This window comes from Pogoniulus pusillus, chromosome Z (genome assembly GCF_015220805.1).
Source record: "Pogoniulus pusillus isolate bPogPus1 chromosome Z, bPogPus1.pri, whole genome shotgun sequence".
Lineage (NCBI taxonomy): Eukaryota > Metazoa > Chordata > Aves > Piciformes > Lybiidae > Pogoniulus > Pogoniulus pusillus.
In genome coordinates this window covers 72,137,740-72,157,356 of record NC_087309.1, presented here as the reverse complement: position 1 = coordinate 72,157,356, position 19,617 = coordinate 72,137,740, and the positions used below count along the sequence as shown (strand labels likewise).

Below are 19,617 nucleotides of genomic sequence, written 5' to 3'. Positions count from 1 at the left end.
ACACTCATTGCCCACTACTATACAGATCTGTTTACTGACCTATCCAATTTGCATTATAGGACCTCCTCTGTGGATACCAGATGGTTTCCAAAGAGTTTAAGGAAAGCTACTGCAAATGAAATCTCCTTTTTTCGTTGCTATTTTTTGGGAAACTCTCTGCCTAGCCCAGCAAGACAGCAGCACAAACTACACTGCTGATGAACTGCACATCATTAATGAATTCCAGACATAATATGGGCATTAAAAGTAGTATGGGTAATGACACCTCAGTTTCTAATGACACCCAGAACAGCATGGCTAACCCAGTCCCTCTTGTCCAGGAAGTAACATATGGTCACTGAAAGCTGAGCTGCAGAGAGCTCTGAAAACAAGAGGGGAGAGGTGAAAAAAAAGCCCAAACACAGTGCCTTCCTACCATGGAGAACTTTGGTAGACTAAGCTCATTCACAGAGAACAATGGAAGCCTGACATCTGGAAAGAAGATGGTCCCTGCAATCACAGAAGTGCCAGTAACACTACAGTAATTCAGTGCAATTTAGTTACATTGTAATGGAACAAAATAAACACTTTCATATGAAAACCAGATGGCTACATAAATTTAAGCCAACACTCAAAATTCCAGTAGAGCCCCACATGCCTGTGCCACACAGACACCAATAATATCATATGTATGTATTGCTAGACCAGGGTTGGACTAGAAACCTAGCAACAGAGCAGGGAGAATTACGGACTAGGATTGGTACAGGAAAGGACTATGAGCTGTTTCAAAGCAAGCAACATTGTACAGCAAAATTGAGGTATTGGTCCAAAAGCAGCAATTACTTGAATTAAAGAAAATGAGTGAAACACTGTGCAGACTTTTGCTCTCAGAATATATTAAAAAAAATACATAATGGCATGATTAAGTGCTGTTTGCTAATAGACATACTCAAAAAGGCAATGTGACAGTGCATCTTCATATCTAAATGCCATTTCCAGACCTTTGAAATCTGTTACTACATTCAAATGCCCACAAGTTTCACAGCTTGGATCTGGTTTCCACTGTTCATGGATGTCACTGGTGAGAATCAGTTTCTCAGTTGGCTTGTACACAGGTGCTTAATCACAGGGAAAGTTATAAAAACATGGCCTAATCCTCAAAGCACTGGGCAACAGGTAATACAAAGTGCTAAGAAGAAGTACACACTTACAACTACCCGAAGGGGCATTGTATCCAGGTGGGGGGTGGCCTCTTCTCCCAGGCAACCAGCAATAGAACAAGGGGACACAGTCTCAAGTTGTGCCAGAGTAGGTATAGGCTGGATATTAGGAAGAAGTTCTTCACAGAGAGAGTGATTTCCCATTGGAATGGGCTGCCCAGGGAGGTGGTGGAGGCACCGTCCCTGGGGGTCCTCAAGAAAAGACTGGATGAGGCACTTAGTGCCATGGTCTAGTTGATTGGTTAGGGCTGGGTGATAGGTTGGACTGGATGATCTTGGAGGTCTCTTCCAACCTGGCTGATTCTATGATTCTATGATTCTAAGTAGCACTCTGATCATCAAAATGCCAAAGATATGAAGGAGTAAGACAATTAGCTGCTATTTTTCTCACACAAAAATAGTTCACTATTGAAGAAAAGTCTATGTTTTTTTATGCCTATACCATGGATTTAGATCACAGAATCTGACACAACTGAAAAACTTGCAAGGAAATTCTCAAAATCAGCCAACTGAGCAACCACTTTTTTTTGTTGTTGTTGCTGTAATGCTTTCACTTCCCACTCCTCCATCTTTTCTTTATGGTTTTTATTCTTACTCACAGTATTCATAAACTCTTAGCATGTGGATAAATTGAGACAATTCCAACACAGCTGAGTACAGCATGTTTAAAGTCAAGCACAGTTTCACCATCAATGCACAACAGGTGGAAACTTGCAAAGGCAGTACACCAGATTTAATCTGTAAATCTTCCAGAATGATTTAAAAATAGAATAACCAAGAGGTAGTTACCAAGATACATGCCCTAAATAATTGTAAAATATATTCCAATGACTTTAAGAAACATCAAACACAAAAAAAAATCAAGAACAAAGGTAAACTGAGTCATCAGAGAGATGCCAAAATGGAAAACTGCATTATTCCTAGTAATAAGTTTAGGAAGACAGATCATCCAGATCATCTTAGTAATAAAAAAAGAAGTAAAAACTTCAAGGCATATTAACACATGTCAGATAAAGATAACATCTTATTACTACTGATCTGTTTGGGTTTTCCTTTATATTCTTCTAGGCAGTTTACAGTAAAAAGCAAAGCAATTCTAAAGCCAGGTATAAGCAAATAGGTAAAAAAGGCTTTGCAAAAGGTTCTTATTTGAGTATCACTGATTTTTACAACAGTGATTCTAAATATTGCTTAGCTTAATTATTTTCCCAACATATCTTATGAAATCAAATTTAAAGCAAATGTAATAACAATTCCCTAACAAACAAACTTCCAATGTTCTCTTGTTATAGTCAGCACATTCAAAGTTTAATTTCATGGAAAAAAAAATCAAGTTTTCACTTGATACTTCCCAAGAAGATCTGTGTCACAGTAATCCACCACATTTCCTCTTACAGACCCTGGAAGTTCACAGACATAGTCCAGACAACTTGAACATATTCCTCTGACATGAAGACATTTCTAATATTAACAAACTAATATCTCATAAAGATATTTTATATCTATACACACTCATACCTGCAATATCAGTGAGAGAAGACCTCAACAAATCTGAATAAAAATATATTTGTTGTCTGTTTGAAATACATTAGATTAAGTGATTAATTGCTGAGTGAATCAGTAGTAGCATAACACAGAGATAAATCACTAACAAAGATGAAGAGGTAATAAAGACATGTGCTACTTTGAAGCTAGCTAGAATGTTTTGGTAAGAAGAACTAGATTACAGGCTGTTGAAAGAAAACAATGGTGATGTCTACTTTGCTCACAGGTCTGCTGAAATGTATAAAAACATAAGTCAAACCATAAATAACACACTCGGTACCACTCTCTCTCGGGCTGCTGGCTGACCTGCATCTCTCTAACCTCACCCTCCATTTTGGACTAACCCACTTTGCTTCCTAACCCTCTGGCCGAACTACTATTCTTCCTTGGGACTGGGGTAAGATTAAGAGGAGCAGGGGGAAGGTGAAGGGATGGTTGAGAGCCCCTCCTGGGGACTCAGGTTTCTGGGAGGAGATTTGTGTTTCCGTATTACCTGTTTACCTTGTATATTTGTGTCTATAACTGTATATACTGCAAATATCCACTTGTATATTGTGCTAGCTGTAAATAAATAGCTTCATTCATATTTCCAGAGCTGTCTGAGTTTAGTCTGGGTGATTTCTAAAGTGTGGGGGGGCGGGGAACACCCAAACCATCACAAGACATAAAAACAATAGCTCAAGAGTACGTAATATCAATGTCAATGATATAAAGACCAGGAAGAACAGAAGTCCTTTGGCACATAATTATGAGTATCCTCAGGACTCTAAGAATGTTTAGCTACTCCTTCTGTTCACACCTCTGACATGATGTGTACTGCTTTTACTTCATTTGTACAGTTCTCTCTCTGATGTTTTTTCCTGATGTTAAGACACAACACAGCAAAACAGCCTACAAAGACAGTCATGCAGCAGTTCCTCAAATATAACAGATCTGGAATTGTATGCATATGTATCTTGTAATTGGTTTTCCTTAAAGAGACTGTGGTGCAGATGCACAGTAAAGCAACCTACTATCATTACATTTTTAAGGGAGAGTAATCATTTTGCAAATGAACACACCCAGTGTGAATCCAGAGAATGATGAGAACTCTTAAATACTCAGACACAGCTAATTTATTGGAAAATACAAATGCTGTTTCTATTCAGAAAATGGAATGAAAGCACTGGTTTGACAAAATCTAGGATAAAGAATGAAAAACAGTAAAAAAGAAAAGTGTATAAAGAAAACACCAATATCAGTAGTAATTAAAAAGTAACTAAATATGTATATGTACATGTATATAAGCAAATACCCAGCTTTCTAGTCTATAAGAATCAGTAATTTCCACTTTTCTATCCTTGAGGATAGGAAGGAAAGCAAGATTCACTGGAAAAAATGCAGGGCAGAAGGAAAAGAAAATCAATAGTTCTTATTAATCAGAAGGGGTGCATTTAGAACTCCTGCAAAAATAACAAAGAAAATATCAGAATCATATCTCTACAAATTGCCTCAAGGATCTTTTAAGTGATCTAGGAACTAAGTCATCTTCTGAATCATATTGTGGGTTGAAAGGAAACATATGCAGAACACATTTCCATTCTTAATCTTATATATAGGAACATCTGTCAGGATACATTTCACCGTTTATTCTCTTTTCCCATCTATAACTATTTTTCACTCTGTAAAACAGCATAGACAGAGGAAAAACATAACAAAATACAGTAAACACAGCCCACCAGCAAATAACAGATTTGTGGATAAAAAACACCAGCACTTCTATAAAGAAAAACCTAGTCACCTGCTCAAGGCCCAGTGTACCTTCCTCCAGAATCGTTATTCTACTTCTCTCCATCTCAACTTCACACCTTGAGTGAAGAATTAGGCTCTTTAGAATCACTTTCTATTATAATTTAATTAAGGGCATAAATTCTTGCACAAACCACACTACTTATATTCTCTTCTCCTTCCTTCTCCCTATCAATTGCTAACTAAGGAAAAGAAAATCCAAACTTTCTGCAAGGGAAGGCAGAAAGCAATAAATGCAAGTAGGATCAAGGTCTTATAATACAGAGCACTAGAGGTGTGAAAAGTGCCACACACCAATATCACATCTCTGTTTCAAAACCTTTTAATAAAGACAAATGCAGAGAGAACAGTAAAAATGACAGTGAACAGGTGTCTTCTGTTACAGATGAGCAGAGGGTAAAATTAGTTCTAGATAGGTAGGTGTACACTAGTTGAAGCACCTTATTTACAAAGTGCTCCTTTCATTTCCTACCCACAGACACTGGGAAGATATTTTCTGTGCTCTGGACTGACAGTAAGAAGAGCACGTCACTACTGTGAACTTGAGAATCTTAGTTATTTTGTTTAGAACTAGAAAATGAGGGTGAAGCCAATGTTTTTTCCCACAAGAGTCTTAAAAAACCTTCTAGGGTCCTCATGAAAAAGGTTTCTGAAACCCTGGGCTACACAAACATAACTGAAAAGTTTAAGTAAAAAAATAGTTGCTAAATCTATAAGCAGATCTATCACCAGAGGTTTTAATGTGGTAACCATAATTCACTTCCAATCTTCCTCAAACGGTACAGTAAAAGTGCTGTGTAGCCTTAGCATAAAAGAGATGCATGTTATGCATCTTGTACATACACTTCTTCGAAGCATCTTTTGAAGTCAATCCCCAGCAAGTCGTATTTCTGGATAGCAACTACTGAAAAGCACAGGCTCCACAACCCTGTGAGTGCTAACACTATGCTTCATCATGCCTACAACACACAAACACCTATTGTGTTGGATTTCAGCAAATTGTCTTTGCCCAAGATAAAAACCTGGGTGGCTTGGATTAACCCATTCTTTTCATACTACTCCAGGTTTTTAAAGACTGTCATTTCTGGTGGCACTTTGGTCATGTCCCACAGGTCAGCATTAGGCATGACATGTGGATGCCATTAACTCTCCACATGCAGACTTTATTGAGAGATGTAGTACTCTGTTTCTTTATTGTAGCGTCTATTTGTCAAATAAATTACAATAACATCTTTTGCTTTAGTGCTGTTTCCCAGCTACAGCATCTTTGATAAAGAAAGTTTTAACAAGATTCAAGCCACCTGGATTTAATCTGCAGCTCTGAGACTGGAAGGAGCCAAAACAGGGAAAGCAGTACTCCCTTGTTTCAGAAACACTACCAGAATAAGTGTGCCAATGCTTGTGATGTATTCATATGCTAAGGAGGGATCTATGAAAAGTTCATCAAACAAGAATAGAGGAACTGTCTCATTAATGAAAGTCAAACATTCTGAAATACCAAAAAATTATTTAATACCTCTTCAATTCCTTCTCCATCTGGAAATACTTTATACAATACTTTAGAGTTCATCCCATTTGAGCAGTGAAGCCCTCGCTTTAGTGTATGTTTAAGAACGAAGACACCAAAACACACATACTTGAAGAAAAGCAAACGCTTAATTAATCAACCGTTTGGAGTCCTGGACCGCATTCATAGCTGTAGGTAACAAAGTGTGGATGTGAAGAAGTCTAGATGACAAATATAGAACACTGTTTAGGAGTGCTATCAGAACTCCCTATTATGAAGCCATGACACAATACTAACTATCTTTACGCTAAATTGTAAAGGAGAACAGGATGTTAGGGTTTGGAAGGGACCCACGGAGATCACTGAGTCCAACACTCCTGCCAGAGCAGGACCACACAACCTAACACAGATGACAGAGGAACACATCCAGACAGTCCTTCAAAGTCTCAAGAAAAGGAGACTCAAAAACATCTCTGGGGAATCTGTTCCAGTGCTCCGTGACCTTTACAGTAAGGAAATTGCCCCTTGTGTTGAGGTGGAACCTCTTGTACTGCAACTTACACCCACTGCTCCTTGTCCCATCACAGGGAGAGAGAAGAGCCTGTCCCTCCACTCCTGACCAGACCTCAGATGTTTATAAACATTTATTAAATCCTCTCTCAGTCTTCTCTTCTCCAGACTAAAAAGACCCAGGTCCCTCAGCTTCTCCTCATATGGCATGCCCTCCTGTCCCCTAACCATCCTTGTTGCCCTCAGCTGCACCCTCTCCAGCAGATCCTGACCCTCTTAAAATGGGGAGCTCAAAATTGAACACAGTATTCAAGATAAGGCCTCACCAGGGCAGAGTAGAGGGGAAGGAGAACCTCCCTTGATCTGCTGGACACACTCTTCTTAATACACCTCAGGATCCCATTGGCCTTCTTGGCCACAGTGGCACATTGCTACCCTATGGCTAACCTGTTATGTACCAGGACTTCCAGATCCCTCTCCAGAGGGCTGCTCTCTAGCTGATTACCTCCCACCTTGTACTGGTGCAGTTTATTATTCCTTCCCAGGTACAGGACTCTGCACTTGTCCTTGTTGAACCTCATTTGGTTCCTCTGTGCCCAGGTCTCCAGTCTGTCCAGGTCTCACTGGATGGCTGCACAGCATTCCGCTGTATCAGCCAAGCCTCCCAGTTTGGTGTCAGCAGCAAACTTGCTGAGCAGACACTCTCTGCCCTCATCAATGTCATTGAGGAAGATGTTGAACAGGACCCAGCACTGATCTCTGGAGGACTCCACTGGTTACAGCTCTCCAGCTGGACCTAGCACCATTGATCACCACTCTTTGAACTCTATCTCATAACCGGTTCCCGATCCACCGTACTGTCTGCTCTTTCATCCCACACTTCCTCAGCTTGCTGAGTTGAATATCATGGGAGACAGCGTCAAAGGCCTTGCTAAGGTCAAGGCAGACTAAATCTCCTGGTCTCACTGAATCTACCCATTCAGTTAAGTCATCGTAGAATGCTATCAGGTTAGTCAAGCATGGCTTTCCCTTGGTAAATTCATGCTGACTACTCCTGATAATCTTCTTCTCTTCCATTGTCTTGAGATGCCCTCCAGAAGAAGCCGCTCCAACATTTTTCCAGGGATGGAGGTGCAGCAGACTGGTCTGTAGCTTCCTGGAACTTCTTTCTTGCCAGTTTTGAAGACTGGAATGACACTGGCTCTTCTCCTGTCCTCAGGCACCTCTCCTGTCCACCACCATTTGGCAAAAATGACAGAGAGTGGTAGAGCAATATCATCAGGCAGTTCTCTCAGAGCCCTTGGGTGCATCTAATCAGGGCCCATGGACTTGTAAATGTCCAATTTGTGTAACTGATCCCTATCCCGGTCTGCAGTGACCAGTGGGGAGCACTCCCTCCTCCAGGCTTCTCCTCCTTCATCCAGGGTCTAGAGTACATGGGGGAGTTCAGTCTTAGTTGTGAAGACTGAAGCAAAGAAGGCATTCAGCAACTCTGCCTTCTCCACATCCTCAGTTATCAAGGCTGACTCTTCCTTCAGCAGTGGCCCCAAACCTTCCCTGCTCTTCCTTTTCTACTGATGTATTTGAAGAAGCCTTTCATGTTCTCTTTTACTTCCTTTGCCAGCTTCAGTTCCAAGAGAGCTTTGGTCCTCACAACTTCTCTGTAGTTCTCCCAAGCGACAAATCCCTTCTTCCATGAAGTCTAAGTTTCTTTCTTCCCTGAGATATCCTTCAGGAGCTACTTGCTTAGCCATGCAGGTCTCCTAGCACATCTACCTGTTTTTTTACTCAGGGGAACACACCTGGCTTGGGCTTGGAGGAAGTGGTCTTTAAAAACTGACCAACTTTCTTGGGCTCCTTTATTCTCTAGAGCCTTAGCCCATGGGATTTCTCCAAGCATGCCCCTGAAGAGCACAAAGTCATCTCTACAGAAGTCCAGGGCTGTAATTCTATTTGTTGGTTTGATTTTACCCTGTAGAATACTGCACTCCATCATGTCATAATCACTGTCCCCAAGACTGTTCCCGACCTTAATGGCTTCAATTGATCCCACTTTGTTAGTTAATACAAGGTCCAGCAGTGTACCTCTCCTTGTTGGCTCCTCCACTACCTGCATCTAGAAGGTATCATTGATATACTGCAGGAGTCTTTTGGACTGGCTGTGCCTCACTGTGGGATCCACCCAGCAAATACCAGGGTGGTTGAAGTCACCCATGAGTACCAAGGAGTTAGCTCTAGAGGCTACCTCCAGTTGACTGTAAAAGGCCTCATCGACAATTTCTTCCTGGTTTGGTGATCAATAGTAGACGCCTACAACAATTTCATCTCATTTCCCACATCCCTTAATTCTTACCCACAAGCTTTCAACCTGTTCTGCCTTGGATATTCCCCTTGGATAGAATCATAGAATCAACCAGGTTGGAAGAGACCTCCAAGATCACACAGTCCAACCTAGCACCCAGCTCTAGCCAGTCAACTAGACCATGGCACTTGGTGCCTCATCCAGTCTTTTCTGGTGACTCCACCATCTCCCTGGGCAGCCCATTCCAATGGCAAATCACTCTCTCTGTGAAGAATTTCCTCCTAACATCCAGCCTATACTTCCCCTGGCACAACTTGAGACTGTGTCCCCCTGTTCTATTGGTGCAGAAGAGACCAACCCCCACCTGGCTACAACCTCCCTTCAGGTAGTTGTAGACAGCAATGAGGTCACCACTGAGCCTCCTCTTCTCCAGGCTAAGCAACCCCGGCTCCCTCAGCCTCTCCTCATACGGTTTGTGTTCCAGGACATTCACCATCTTCTTCGCCCTTCTCTGGACATGTTTCAGCACCTCAGAATATCTCTTGAATTGAGGAGCCCAGAACTGGACACAGTACTCAAGGTGTGGCCTGACCAGTGCTGAGTAAAGGGGAAAAATAACCTCTCTTGTCCTACTGGCCACACTGTTCCTGATACAGGCCAGGATGCCATTGGCTCTCTTGGCCACCTGGGCACACTGCTGGCTCATCTTCAGCCTACTATCTATCAGTACCTCCAGGTCCCTTTCTGCCTGGCTGCTCTCCAGCCACTCTGTCCCCAGCCTGTAGCACTGCTTGGGGTTGTTGTGGCCAAAGTGCAGAACCTCGCACTTGGCCTTATGAAATCTCATCCCATTGGCCTCTGCCCACCCATCCAGACTGTCCAGGTCCATCTGCAGGGCTCTCCTGCCTTCCAACAGATCAACACCTGCTCCTAGCTTGGTGTCATCTGCAAACTTACTGATGATGGACTCAATTCCCTCATCCAGATCATCAATAAAGATAGTGAACAAGACTGGGCCCAGCACTGATCCTTGGGGAACACCACTAATGACTGGCTGCCAACTGGATGTGGCACCACTCACCACCACTCTTTGGGCTTGGCCTTCCAGTCAGTTCTTGACCCCTATCAGAGTGAATCTGACCAAGCCATGAGCTGCCAGCTTGGCCAGGAGCTTGTTGTGGCAGACTGTGTAAAAGGCTTTGTTGAAGTCCAGGTAGACTACACATCCACAGTCTGCCCCACATTCACCACGCAGGTAACCTGATCATAAAAGGAGATCAGGTTGGTGAGGCAGGACCTGCCCTTCCTAAACCCATGCTGGCTGGGCCTGATCCCTTGGCTATCCTGTAGGTGCTTTTTGATGGCACTCATGATGACCTGTTCTATCACCTTGCCTGGCACTGAGGTCAGGCTGACAGGTCTGTAGTTTGCTCATTCCTCCTTCCAGCCCTTCTTGTGAGTGGGCATCGGATTGGCCAGCTTCCAGTCTTTGGGGACCTATCCAGTGAGCCAGGACTGTTGATAAATGATGGAGAGTGTCTTGGCCAGCTCATCTGCCAGCTCTGTCAGCACCCTAGGATGGATCCCATCCGGTCCCACAGACTTGTGAGGATCCAATTGTCTCAGCAGGTCCCTTACTTCTTCCTCATGGATTACAGGGGGACTATACTGGACCCTGACTCCATCTGCCTCCACAGAACTCAGCACATTTCAGTTTTTCTTGCACACAGAGAGCAACTCCCTCAGTCTCATCTTTCTGGTCTATCCTTCCTGAACAGTACATGGCCATTCATGGCAACATTCCAGACGCGGAAGCTGTCCCACCATGTTTCAGTGATGGCAATTATATCATAGTTATTCAGCCTAACACAGATCTTCAGCTCTCCTGCTTATAGCCCATGCTCCATGCATTGATATAAAAGCATTTCAGGGAGGGAGTTAATCTATTTGCTTTCACTCTTGCAGTTTGACCATTCACAGCCTCTTTCATGGCCACCAATCTAGCAGTAAGTTCTGAGTGTGCTGATTCCTCATTACTTGATTCTCATGGTCCAGATCTATAAGACTTAAAGAGTCTTGTGTGTCCCCAACATGCTTTAAGGTAACATGCTGAAGGCTCTTGTTAGCCTCCCACCTTGATGTGGCATCTCTTGCATCCTCTCCAGTGCACAACTCATTGTTATCTATGCCCCTGAGATAGCAGTGGAGCTGACACATCACCCTTCTTCCATTTGGAGGTGTACAGCAGAACTGGCATCATGTGGGGGTCCCATGGTCAAAAAAGCCTGGAGGCACCAGTCTCGAAGCCAAGAGTAGGTATTTGAATGACTTGCTTCTCCACTGAGTACATAAACACTGCTAATTTTGCAGTGAACTATTTTTGGGAAAGCCCTACCTTCACAATATCTCAAAGCCAAACAGATCCTTTATGCACTTTTCCCTCTCTTCCAAAGTACCAGCATAAGGCCATCAGTGAAAGTAATATATAGCACATAATGACTATGTCTGGTGGAGTATGGCAAATATGTATTGGTTAAGAGACAGTTTCCATACACTAGAGAACAGACTGCTTTGGCAACAGAGTCTTTTCCTTTCTACTGTCTATGAAGTTAGAGGGTACGCAAGTCATAAATAAAATTCTGAGTATGTTCATGCTGTAGAACATAAAGAAGAGTCTTTGTAGGACTCCTCGTATCTGCAGCGGTTAATTGTACTTGGAAAAAAAGAAGAGTGGTTACTTAGCTTTGGTGCCAAAGTATGAAAAACCTCAAGAAATATGGATGCAAAAGTCATCTCTCCTGCCTGATTGATACAGTAGGTGAGTTGTAAATGTCATATCACATGCAGGCATTTAAGCATCATGAGCAGGGCTGCTGGCATCATCATATTGGCAATGAAATGTAGCAAGCGTCCTGCAATTCACACTGGAATGTTACTGACTGCCCATATTCTGACAGACCAATGGAAATAGACTCAGTATCCACCACAGCTACTGAAAACAGAAGGAGGAAAAGAGAAAAACAGTGGCAGCTCATTCTTTGTTCAGTAAATATGAAACCTGGAGTTATTTACATTCTAAGTAAATCTCCAGGAAATTCCTAGAAAGACCATGTGCCTCATTTTCAACTTTTGAAAATTAGGATAATGCTCCATGTGGGAGAGATTTACTTAAATCAGGCCTTGCCCGCAACATTCTCTCTGAAAGTTGCAACAAAGACTATAGGGAGAAGAAAAATCCTTACAAAACACCTCTTTTCCCTAAAAGAACAAACTATCTTTAATCCATTCAGACCTAGCACATAGCCTTTTAAGTAAGCATCCTCTGTAAACCTCCTCGGCTGCTGTCTAGATGTTACAATCTGTGCACAACATAGAGCAGGTAGCCAACTTGTTTTACAGCATGTAAGCTTCAGTCACTGCTTAATACACCACTGAACAAGCCACACTCAAGAGCTGTAGAGACAAATGACTGATGTCCCTAAATTACAACGCACTTGACCATTTTGCTGCCCTTCCCCATACTTCCTGAAGCTCCTGTTTCTGAATGCACTTGGCAGGAATGACTATACCATAGAAACTGGTATTTCCTTTAAACTGCACTGGTTCAACCAAAACCCCCTTGCTCTTCCTCATACTACAAGCACACAAACGAGGCAAAACCAACCCACCCTCCACAAGGAATGGGAGATGTCTCTGTACATTTAGCACCAATGCAAAAAGGTGTCTTGGTGTTTGGTAGCAGGAGCCTTGGACCTCTGGGCACCACAGCAACAACAGCATGCACTAATGCCAAGTTTTTGTAATAATTAGTGTGCACTAATCTGTATCACATTGCCTTCAAAGATTTACATGCTTCCCATGGCATACTGATATTTTTTTAAGTAGCTGTTGTTCTCCAATCTGTAAAACAGATCATGGCCCCTTGAAGGCAACTAAAAAGTACCTCGGTCTCAAGCACAGGGCAGAAATTCTAACAAGCAGCACATTGAAGACAGAACTTTATATAGTTCAATGATTATATGTGACAATACAGAAGAAATAATGCCTTCTAATAACGGCCATTTACTTCTTCTTAAAGAAGACAATGAGTGATATAATAAAACAAAATGCTTAAAAATTAAACCAATGCTTTCTTTTTTTTTTTTCTTACATATAAATAATTTCCTTAGTAATTCAAGTAATATTTAAATAGATTTAATAGTACTGCTCCAAACCAATGAATTATGAGTTTAAAACCTATTAAAATGTAATGTTTTTTTCCTGAGCTGAGGGAGAGAGATTTAAATCCACTGAATTTTAATATTTCAGCTTGAGCTGCAGGAGGTAGAGAAAGTCCAAATGAACTATTCCATCAGCACCATTGAAGCATGAACATTTTAATCAGTTTTACTTCCTTGGAGTTCTCCAACACAGTTTACGCTGTCATTCTGAAAGCACTTAACACAGAGGGTGTGAAAAACCACCAAGGCTTGTTATTGCCTTCACAATTGATGGCAAATAATTTCACAGACTTCCTATCATTAAAATGTCAGTACTAAAAATTGAGGTTCAGCATTTCTTGTGCTAAACTGCATTTTCTTTGAGCACCATCACATACCTGTTCCTAAGTTTTTGGTACATTTATCACTCTTTGCATGATAAACAGACACAAAAGCAGTGGCCTCCATTTCTGCCTTATGACCCAACTGCAGCTGAAAACTCATTATTTTAAACTGAGGGGGAAAAAATGACTTTGATAGAATTCAGGTTAATTCCTTGGCTTCCTTATTAAAATGTAACCATATTTGCACAGCATATTCTGATTATATATAGTATAATTGGTTTAAAAAAAAAAAAAACAAAAACAGAAAAAAAAACCCAAACGAAAAAAAACACAAAACCAAACCAGATCAATAAATAAATAATTTAGGATAAATGAAAGCCATCATTCCTATTTAAATCATAGTACTGATTTAAGGCTACAATTTGTGTGTTGTCGCAATAGTAAGATCTTGCAGATTTTAACTGAAAAACATAGAAGCAATGACATTATAATTCAACTAGGTACATCACACTGCTCATCCTGATACACCTAACCTGAAAAAGAGCTCAGGTTTCTACCACAAATTGGTTCAAGCAAGAATGCTGTATCATACTGTCCATGGTAAACACCAGATGCAGAGTCTGGATGCCTAGAGATTTATGGTCGTCCCATAGCATGCTTGTGATATTTTGTTTTAGTTTAGTTCAAATCTCTGCATCTCTCCAGAAAAAGATAGATGATACTTAACTTGTTTCAGCCTGTCAACAGTTTTAAACTGAACATAACCTGTGAAAGAAGTCATTATAACTGTGTTTCATTCCATTAAACACAACTAGGTTATTGTCAGAACAAGTAGTCTCTCTGGGTTTCAGGATCACTTCAGTATTTTGCATTTAAACTGCATGGATCAGTGATTTGGTTCATTTAGCAATGAAGATAGAATAATACTGCAAGGTTAAAAGGTGCTTCATCAGATTTCATTATATCAGAACACATTCATACAAATATATATATATGTGAAACACAAAGAGAGATGTGATTTGTGCACAGTCAATTTTTTTTTCTTATGCCAACCTCCTTTCTGTCACAATCCATTTTAAATTCAAACCCAGGGCTCATGTGTCAAGCTAAAAGGGTTTAGTTCGAGTGATGCAAACTGAACGGGACCCCTCAAAGCACAGAGAAGCTTAGGGTAAAGTTTTATTTCAAAGGCTCACATACTGTTTGTCTTTGTCTGATATGCAGCTCAAAGGGTGGCTAAAAATTGCTTTTTTAAAAAAATGTAAAAAAGCATGAACTTCAGAAGCTATTAAAATATCACAGGGTTTAAAAAAAAAAAGCTGTAAGAATTACCAAAGAGCAAAATAACCTAAGACAGTATCACACACACACAGAGTATCATCAGGGTTGGAAGAGACCTCACAGATCATCAAGTCCAACCCTTTACCACAGAGCTCAATGGTTAGAGATAAAGAGAAAACATGATTTCTAGTTACATTATTTGTTTCACTTTTATCAACATTCACTTCACAAAGTATGCTAAGCCTTTCTTTTAATCCCATGCCACATTTTTTGGCTTTAAGTGCAGAGGCAGCATTACTGTTAGTAATCCACACAGCTAGTACTTTGGTTTTTTTGGTAACTTGCTATCCTAGTTATTCTCCTCTTTTAACAAGTTTATAAAGATGATATGACTTGTCTTCAAACCTCATGAACATCAAATTTTCAGTTTCTACTGTTACAATTTCTCTAAAACTGAAGAGAGGACCACATAACAGTTTTCAAATCAACACAGAACATGAAAGTGAAAAAAAGGCAGTACTACAAGGTAGAAGTGAGTCTTGTGAGAGAAGTGAGAGCTGTCCAACACACAAAACCAATGTTCAAATACAAAAATTTGAAGCAACAGAATACCAATGAAGATATAATTCAGAAACAAACAAAATAGAAAAAATATTCTGTCTGGTGGACAAAGACCAACAAAAGTGACTGCCAGGCTCCCAGACAAGTGTTTAGTTTGTTTATATTTATTCTCTGTGGTCAGTGGTCACAAAAGCAGGAAAAAAATAAGTACAGCAGCCAATACCTGTAACATTAGATGTTGTACATAAATCAACTTACTCTTTACTAGAAAGAAAATTGCTTTTTGCAGTCTCTCTAAAACATATAAAGGTTAATGGCCTTGCAAGGTAGACTTGTGAAGTATGCATACACACGCACATGCATGTACACAAAACAGTATATACACATATACGTACAAGCTACGTACACACATGCAGCACACGCATACAAAAACTTCTTTAACAAAGAAGCCAACCTTTAGATTTTTAATTTATGCACAGAATGTTAATAGAAAGCAATATTTTTGGTTAGGTAATGAAAACTAATTGGAAAATTATTCATTTCCCACTCTCCCCACTGAAGCATAAAAGACATACAACAAATGTTATTCATGATTTTACACAACTCACTGCAATTCACCCCCTTCTTTCTAACGGGCACTTCAGAGGAAATGAAGGTTACTCTTTTCCATTTATATCTTCTAATTGACTACCAGTGTTTTCTTGTGGTCAAAGGGATACTAAATAGAACTAGAAACAGCCTATTAAGCTGAAGCCACAGTCAGAATGCTGCTCAACACTACTGTCAGTTAAAAGATAGAGGCATAATTGAAGCAGTATCTTCACTTCAGATTGATTATTCTGTGACCCTTATCCACATCTTCACTCAACAATTTGAATTTTAATGAAAGTAAATGTAATAATTAGCATTTCAAAGTGTGTTTGATATACTGAATTTTAAAAAAAGAATTTACTTTTATTTAAAATCTATACATGAAAGTAAAAGCATTTGGGAGGGCACAGAAGATGGGAAGTACAGTTGCAGTGTCTTCATTAGAATAACTTAAACAACTGCTTGCATTAGCTGCCTAATTATACATGTGAATAATGTGCTATTAAGCTATGACTTCTCACCTTTATTTTATGTAGTGTGAAAAGACAAGGCTGTCATTGTTATGCCTTTCCTGTTCAGTTGTAAAATGTAAACATCATGGCTGCCCACACCCATAAAATCCCACAGGACTGCTACACCAGGCTAATACTGATGGTAGCAAACCTTTTACAAGAAGGGCTCCACATCCCTGTACATTCATATGACTAGGAACAGGGTGCCAATAAGCACACCGGTGATAAGTCGTTTTGCCATCAGTTTTGGTTGTTATTGTTTTGGCTTTTGTTGTGTTTTGGTTTAGTTTCGCTTTTTGTTTGGTTGGGGTTTGTTTTGTTTTTTAAAAAAGCATAATGGACATTCTCTAATGTAAAAAGTGTGGTGAATGCGTGCAGCCTTGAGCCTGCAGGTGTGGGCAGCAGGAATGGGAACCTCCTAAAGCAGTGTTACTGTACAAACACTACCTGTGGCTGCAGAAGCAGGCTGGCTTGCAGTCAAAGGAAGCAATATTACTTAAAGACGACCCAAAAAAAAAAAAAAAAGAGATACTGAGTAAGCTCTGGGAAATGGATACAAAACAGACACTAATTACTCCGTTAGTCAAGCAAATGTTTTCAGGTAGTGACCAGTGTTCATGAAGGTCAAGCTATTGAACTACATCACTGCTCACAACTGTTGCCCACCTGATGGAAATTAATTCATACAGGAGAGAAAGAGAAAGAAAAATAAAAGCTATTTATAAACACAATTACAGCAAAACCAGAAAGGCCACATACCCCAATGATTGCGTTCAGTTCTGCCATGGTCACTTGCTTGGCACGCTCCACAGCCTGCACCACTTGTTGCTGGTGCTATAAATGAAGATCAGAAACAGAATAAAATTATTTGTTTTCTAAATGATTAAGCACAGATTGTTCCTTTCATTTTTTTTCTTTGATTTTCAAACAAATGCAGGGCTTGAAATAATTGTTTAGTTATAACAGGCAGTTACATTGTGTTGATCTGTAACAATACTAGAGAAAAGGAGGATATTTAATGCCATTCTTTGCCAGGAATTACACCTTTGCTCCCCACAGAGCTATTTTACAACACAACTAAACAGGGAATTGTCTTCCTTTTATTCATCAGCACAGTGTGATCTTGAATTTACATGCCAACTTAAAATGCAAGCCACTTTTATTACAGCCACGGAGTGCTTTTTATTTTTTTAATTTACTTTTTTAAAGTATACCGAAAAAGAAACATGGCACCCATGTCACCAGAGGATACGCAGATTTCCACTTTTAGGTACATTTCAAAGCAACTCAACCGCAATAAAGAAATTTAAAATGCCATTCACAATTCCATGAAATATGTGAAAGAAAACTAATTATTTCAATCCCCAACATGTACATTTTAATAGCTTTAAAAAAAATCCATCAGAAACACATGGTCTAATTAGTAACACAGTTTGTAAGCTTCAGTGGTTATATTTTCTGAGTTTGAGCGATACCGTATTCCTACAGTCAATCTGACACTGCTGTATGCTGAAAAGTGATTGATATTTAGTCAAAAACATCAACTACAAATAAAGTAAGGTCCTCATCTTGCAACCAGTCATGTCTATTCAGAGCTCCACTGTTGGTAGACTCACATGCACAAGCAGACTCAAAGGATTGGGATTGCATGTAACAAATTTAAGCAAGGTGTAGTCAGGGAGAGGTGCAAGTAGACTGTACAATCTGAGTCTGAGTCACCTTTCATTTATGTGAGTTGAACACGAGAGGAGCAAGCTCTTGCCTGCCTCAAGAGATGCTGATGCTTGAAGTAGGAAACATTATATCTACATCGAAAATAATTGCTCTTTTGCACAAAAAGCCTCCAGTTTGATCATCATAGTTGTCTATGCAGGCAAAACAGAGCCAAGGTACAGATTATGTAGCCACACCTCACATTCCTCTTTACTAGAGGCAGAGAGATACATTAAACAAGGTGGGGACTCAAATCCTCCAGACTTTCTCCAACACAGGAGCTGGTGAAGAGCATGAGAAAAATTTCCCAGGCATTAGCTTAAGCCTCACTGGGGAAAGGAACCATAAGAAAGGGCTCCACTACCGTGGAGGCTTGGCAGTCTCATTTGATTCCTCAGAGCAACATGCAAACATAAGTGGCATTTTTATTAATAAACTCTCTCCCATAAAAGCCCCCAGGGTAAAGAAAAGTGAGCCTAAAAATTTACCAGTAATTGTAAGAAATGTAAGAAATCCACAAAAAATGGATAAAGGCAAATAACAAAGGAGGTAGTTTAGAAACATCCCTGGAAGGAAGAAAATGGTTTTAAGGTTTGTTTGTTTGTTTTTAAGCATAGAAGAATTAAACTAAGGAAATACCAGAAGAACAAATAACACACTGCTACAAACAGAATCACAGCAGTCCCATCTAGAGTTTCCTAATGCTACAGTGCTGACATAAACCAAATCTGTCACTTTCAAGCAGACAATATAAGCAAATATGTTCTTGGCTTCAGAAATAACAACAAATTAAAACAAAAATATTTAGCAGTGCATTACCAAATAGCCAGTAAAAAGGAAATTACAATACTCAAGCCATCAAGTTCTTGATGATGTGTTATCACCTTCAGGTCATCACAAGCTAAAGATAAGCAGCACTTTCATCAATTATGTTGCTGAAAGACTAGTGACAGAAGAGAATAATCACCAAAAAATTATACTACCATCTTATGGTGGTGGTCAGCCACACCAAAAATGGGTCACAGTATTTTTGATTAAGTCATCTAAAAAAAAAAATCCAAAAGAGGGGGGTCTAAATATCTTTCATATGTTACTTTCACAAAGCCCATCACTTACTGAGTTCACAGTCATCTTTAAGATTCTACCATTTCCTAGGCAATGCTTTCTGCACTAAAGAAAGATAACCTAGCTGTTGATTTTTACATATAAGCATTCAAGTCCTCCAGCATCCTCTTACTTAAATCCTGTTCCCAGGGTCAGAGGCAGAAGAAAAAAAATCAGTGTCCCACAGAAAGTCAGACTAAAAGCATAAAACTTATTGCAGAAATTACTCCAATTTTCATCCAGGTTTTGGAAAAGTAAGTCCACTTCACAGGCATCTGAATTTTTTAATTTCCTTTACAGCAAACATATAAAGAATGGCTCTCTGGAGTATTTCAGAGAAACATCCTTTCATTCCCAGGTGAGGGGAAGAGAAGATGAAGGGGTAGAGGACCAAAATGTTACTTTCGTATTTCTGCTGGAAGGCACTGTTAAGACACAAATTCCCTAAGCAGCCACACAAG

At 40.1% G+C, this 19,617-nt stretch overlaps 1 protein-coding gene across 4 annotated transcripts in view; it reads right to left on the bottom strand.

Annotated features, from left to right (window-relative positions):
• Positions 1 to 19,617, bottom strand: part of LOC135173699 (transducin-like enhancer protein 4) — a 137,355-nt gene that overhangs the window by 68,939 nt on the left and 48,799 nt on the right. For all 4 annotated transcript variants that reach the window (XM_064140801.1, XM_064140802.1, XM_064140803.1 and 1 more), the window contains one exon: positions 17,099 to 17,173. In XM_064140801.1, coding sequence (XP_063996871.1) covers positions 17,099 to 17,173 — 75 coding nt within the window. The remainder of the gene's footprint in view (positions 1 to 17,098; positions 17,174 to 19,617) is intronic.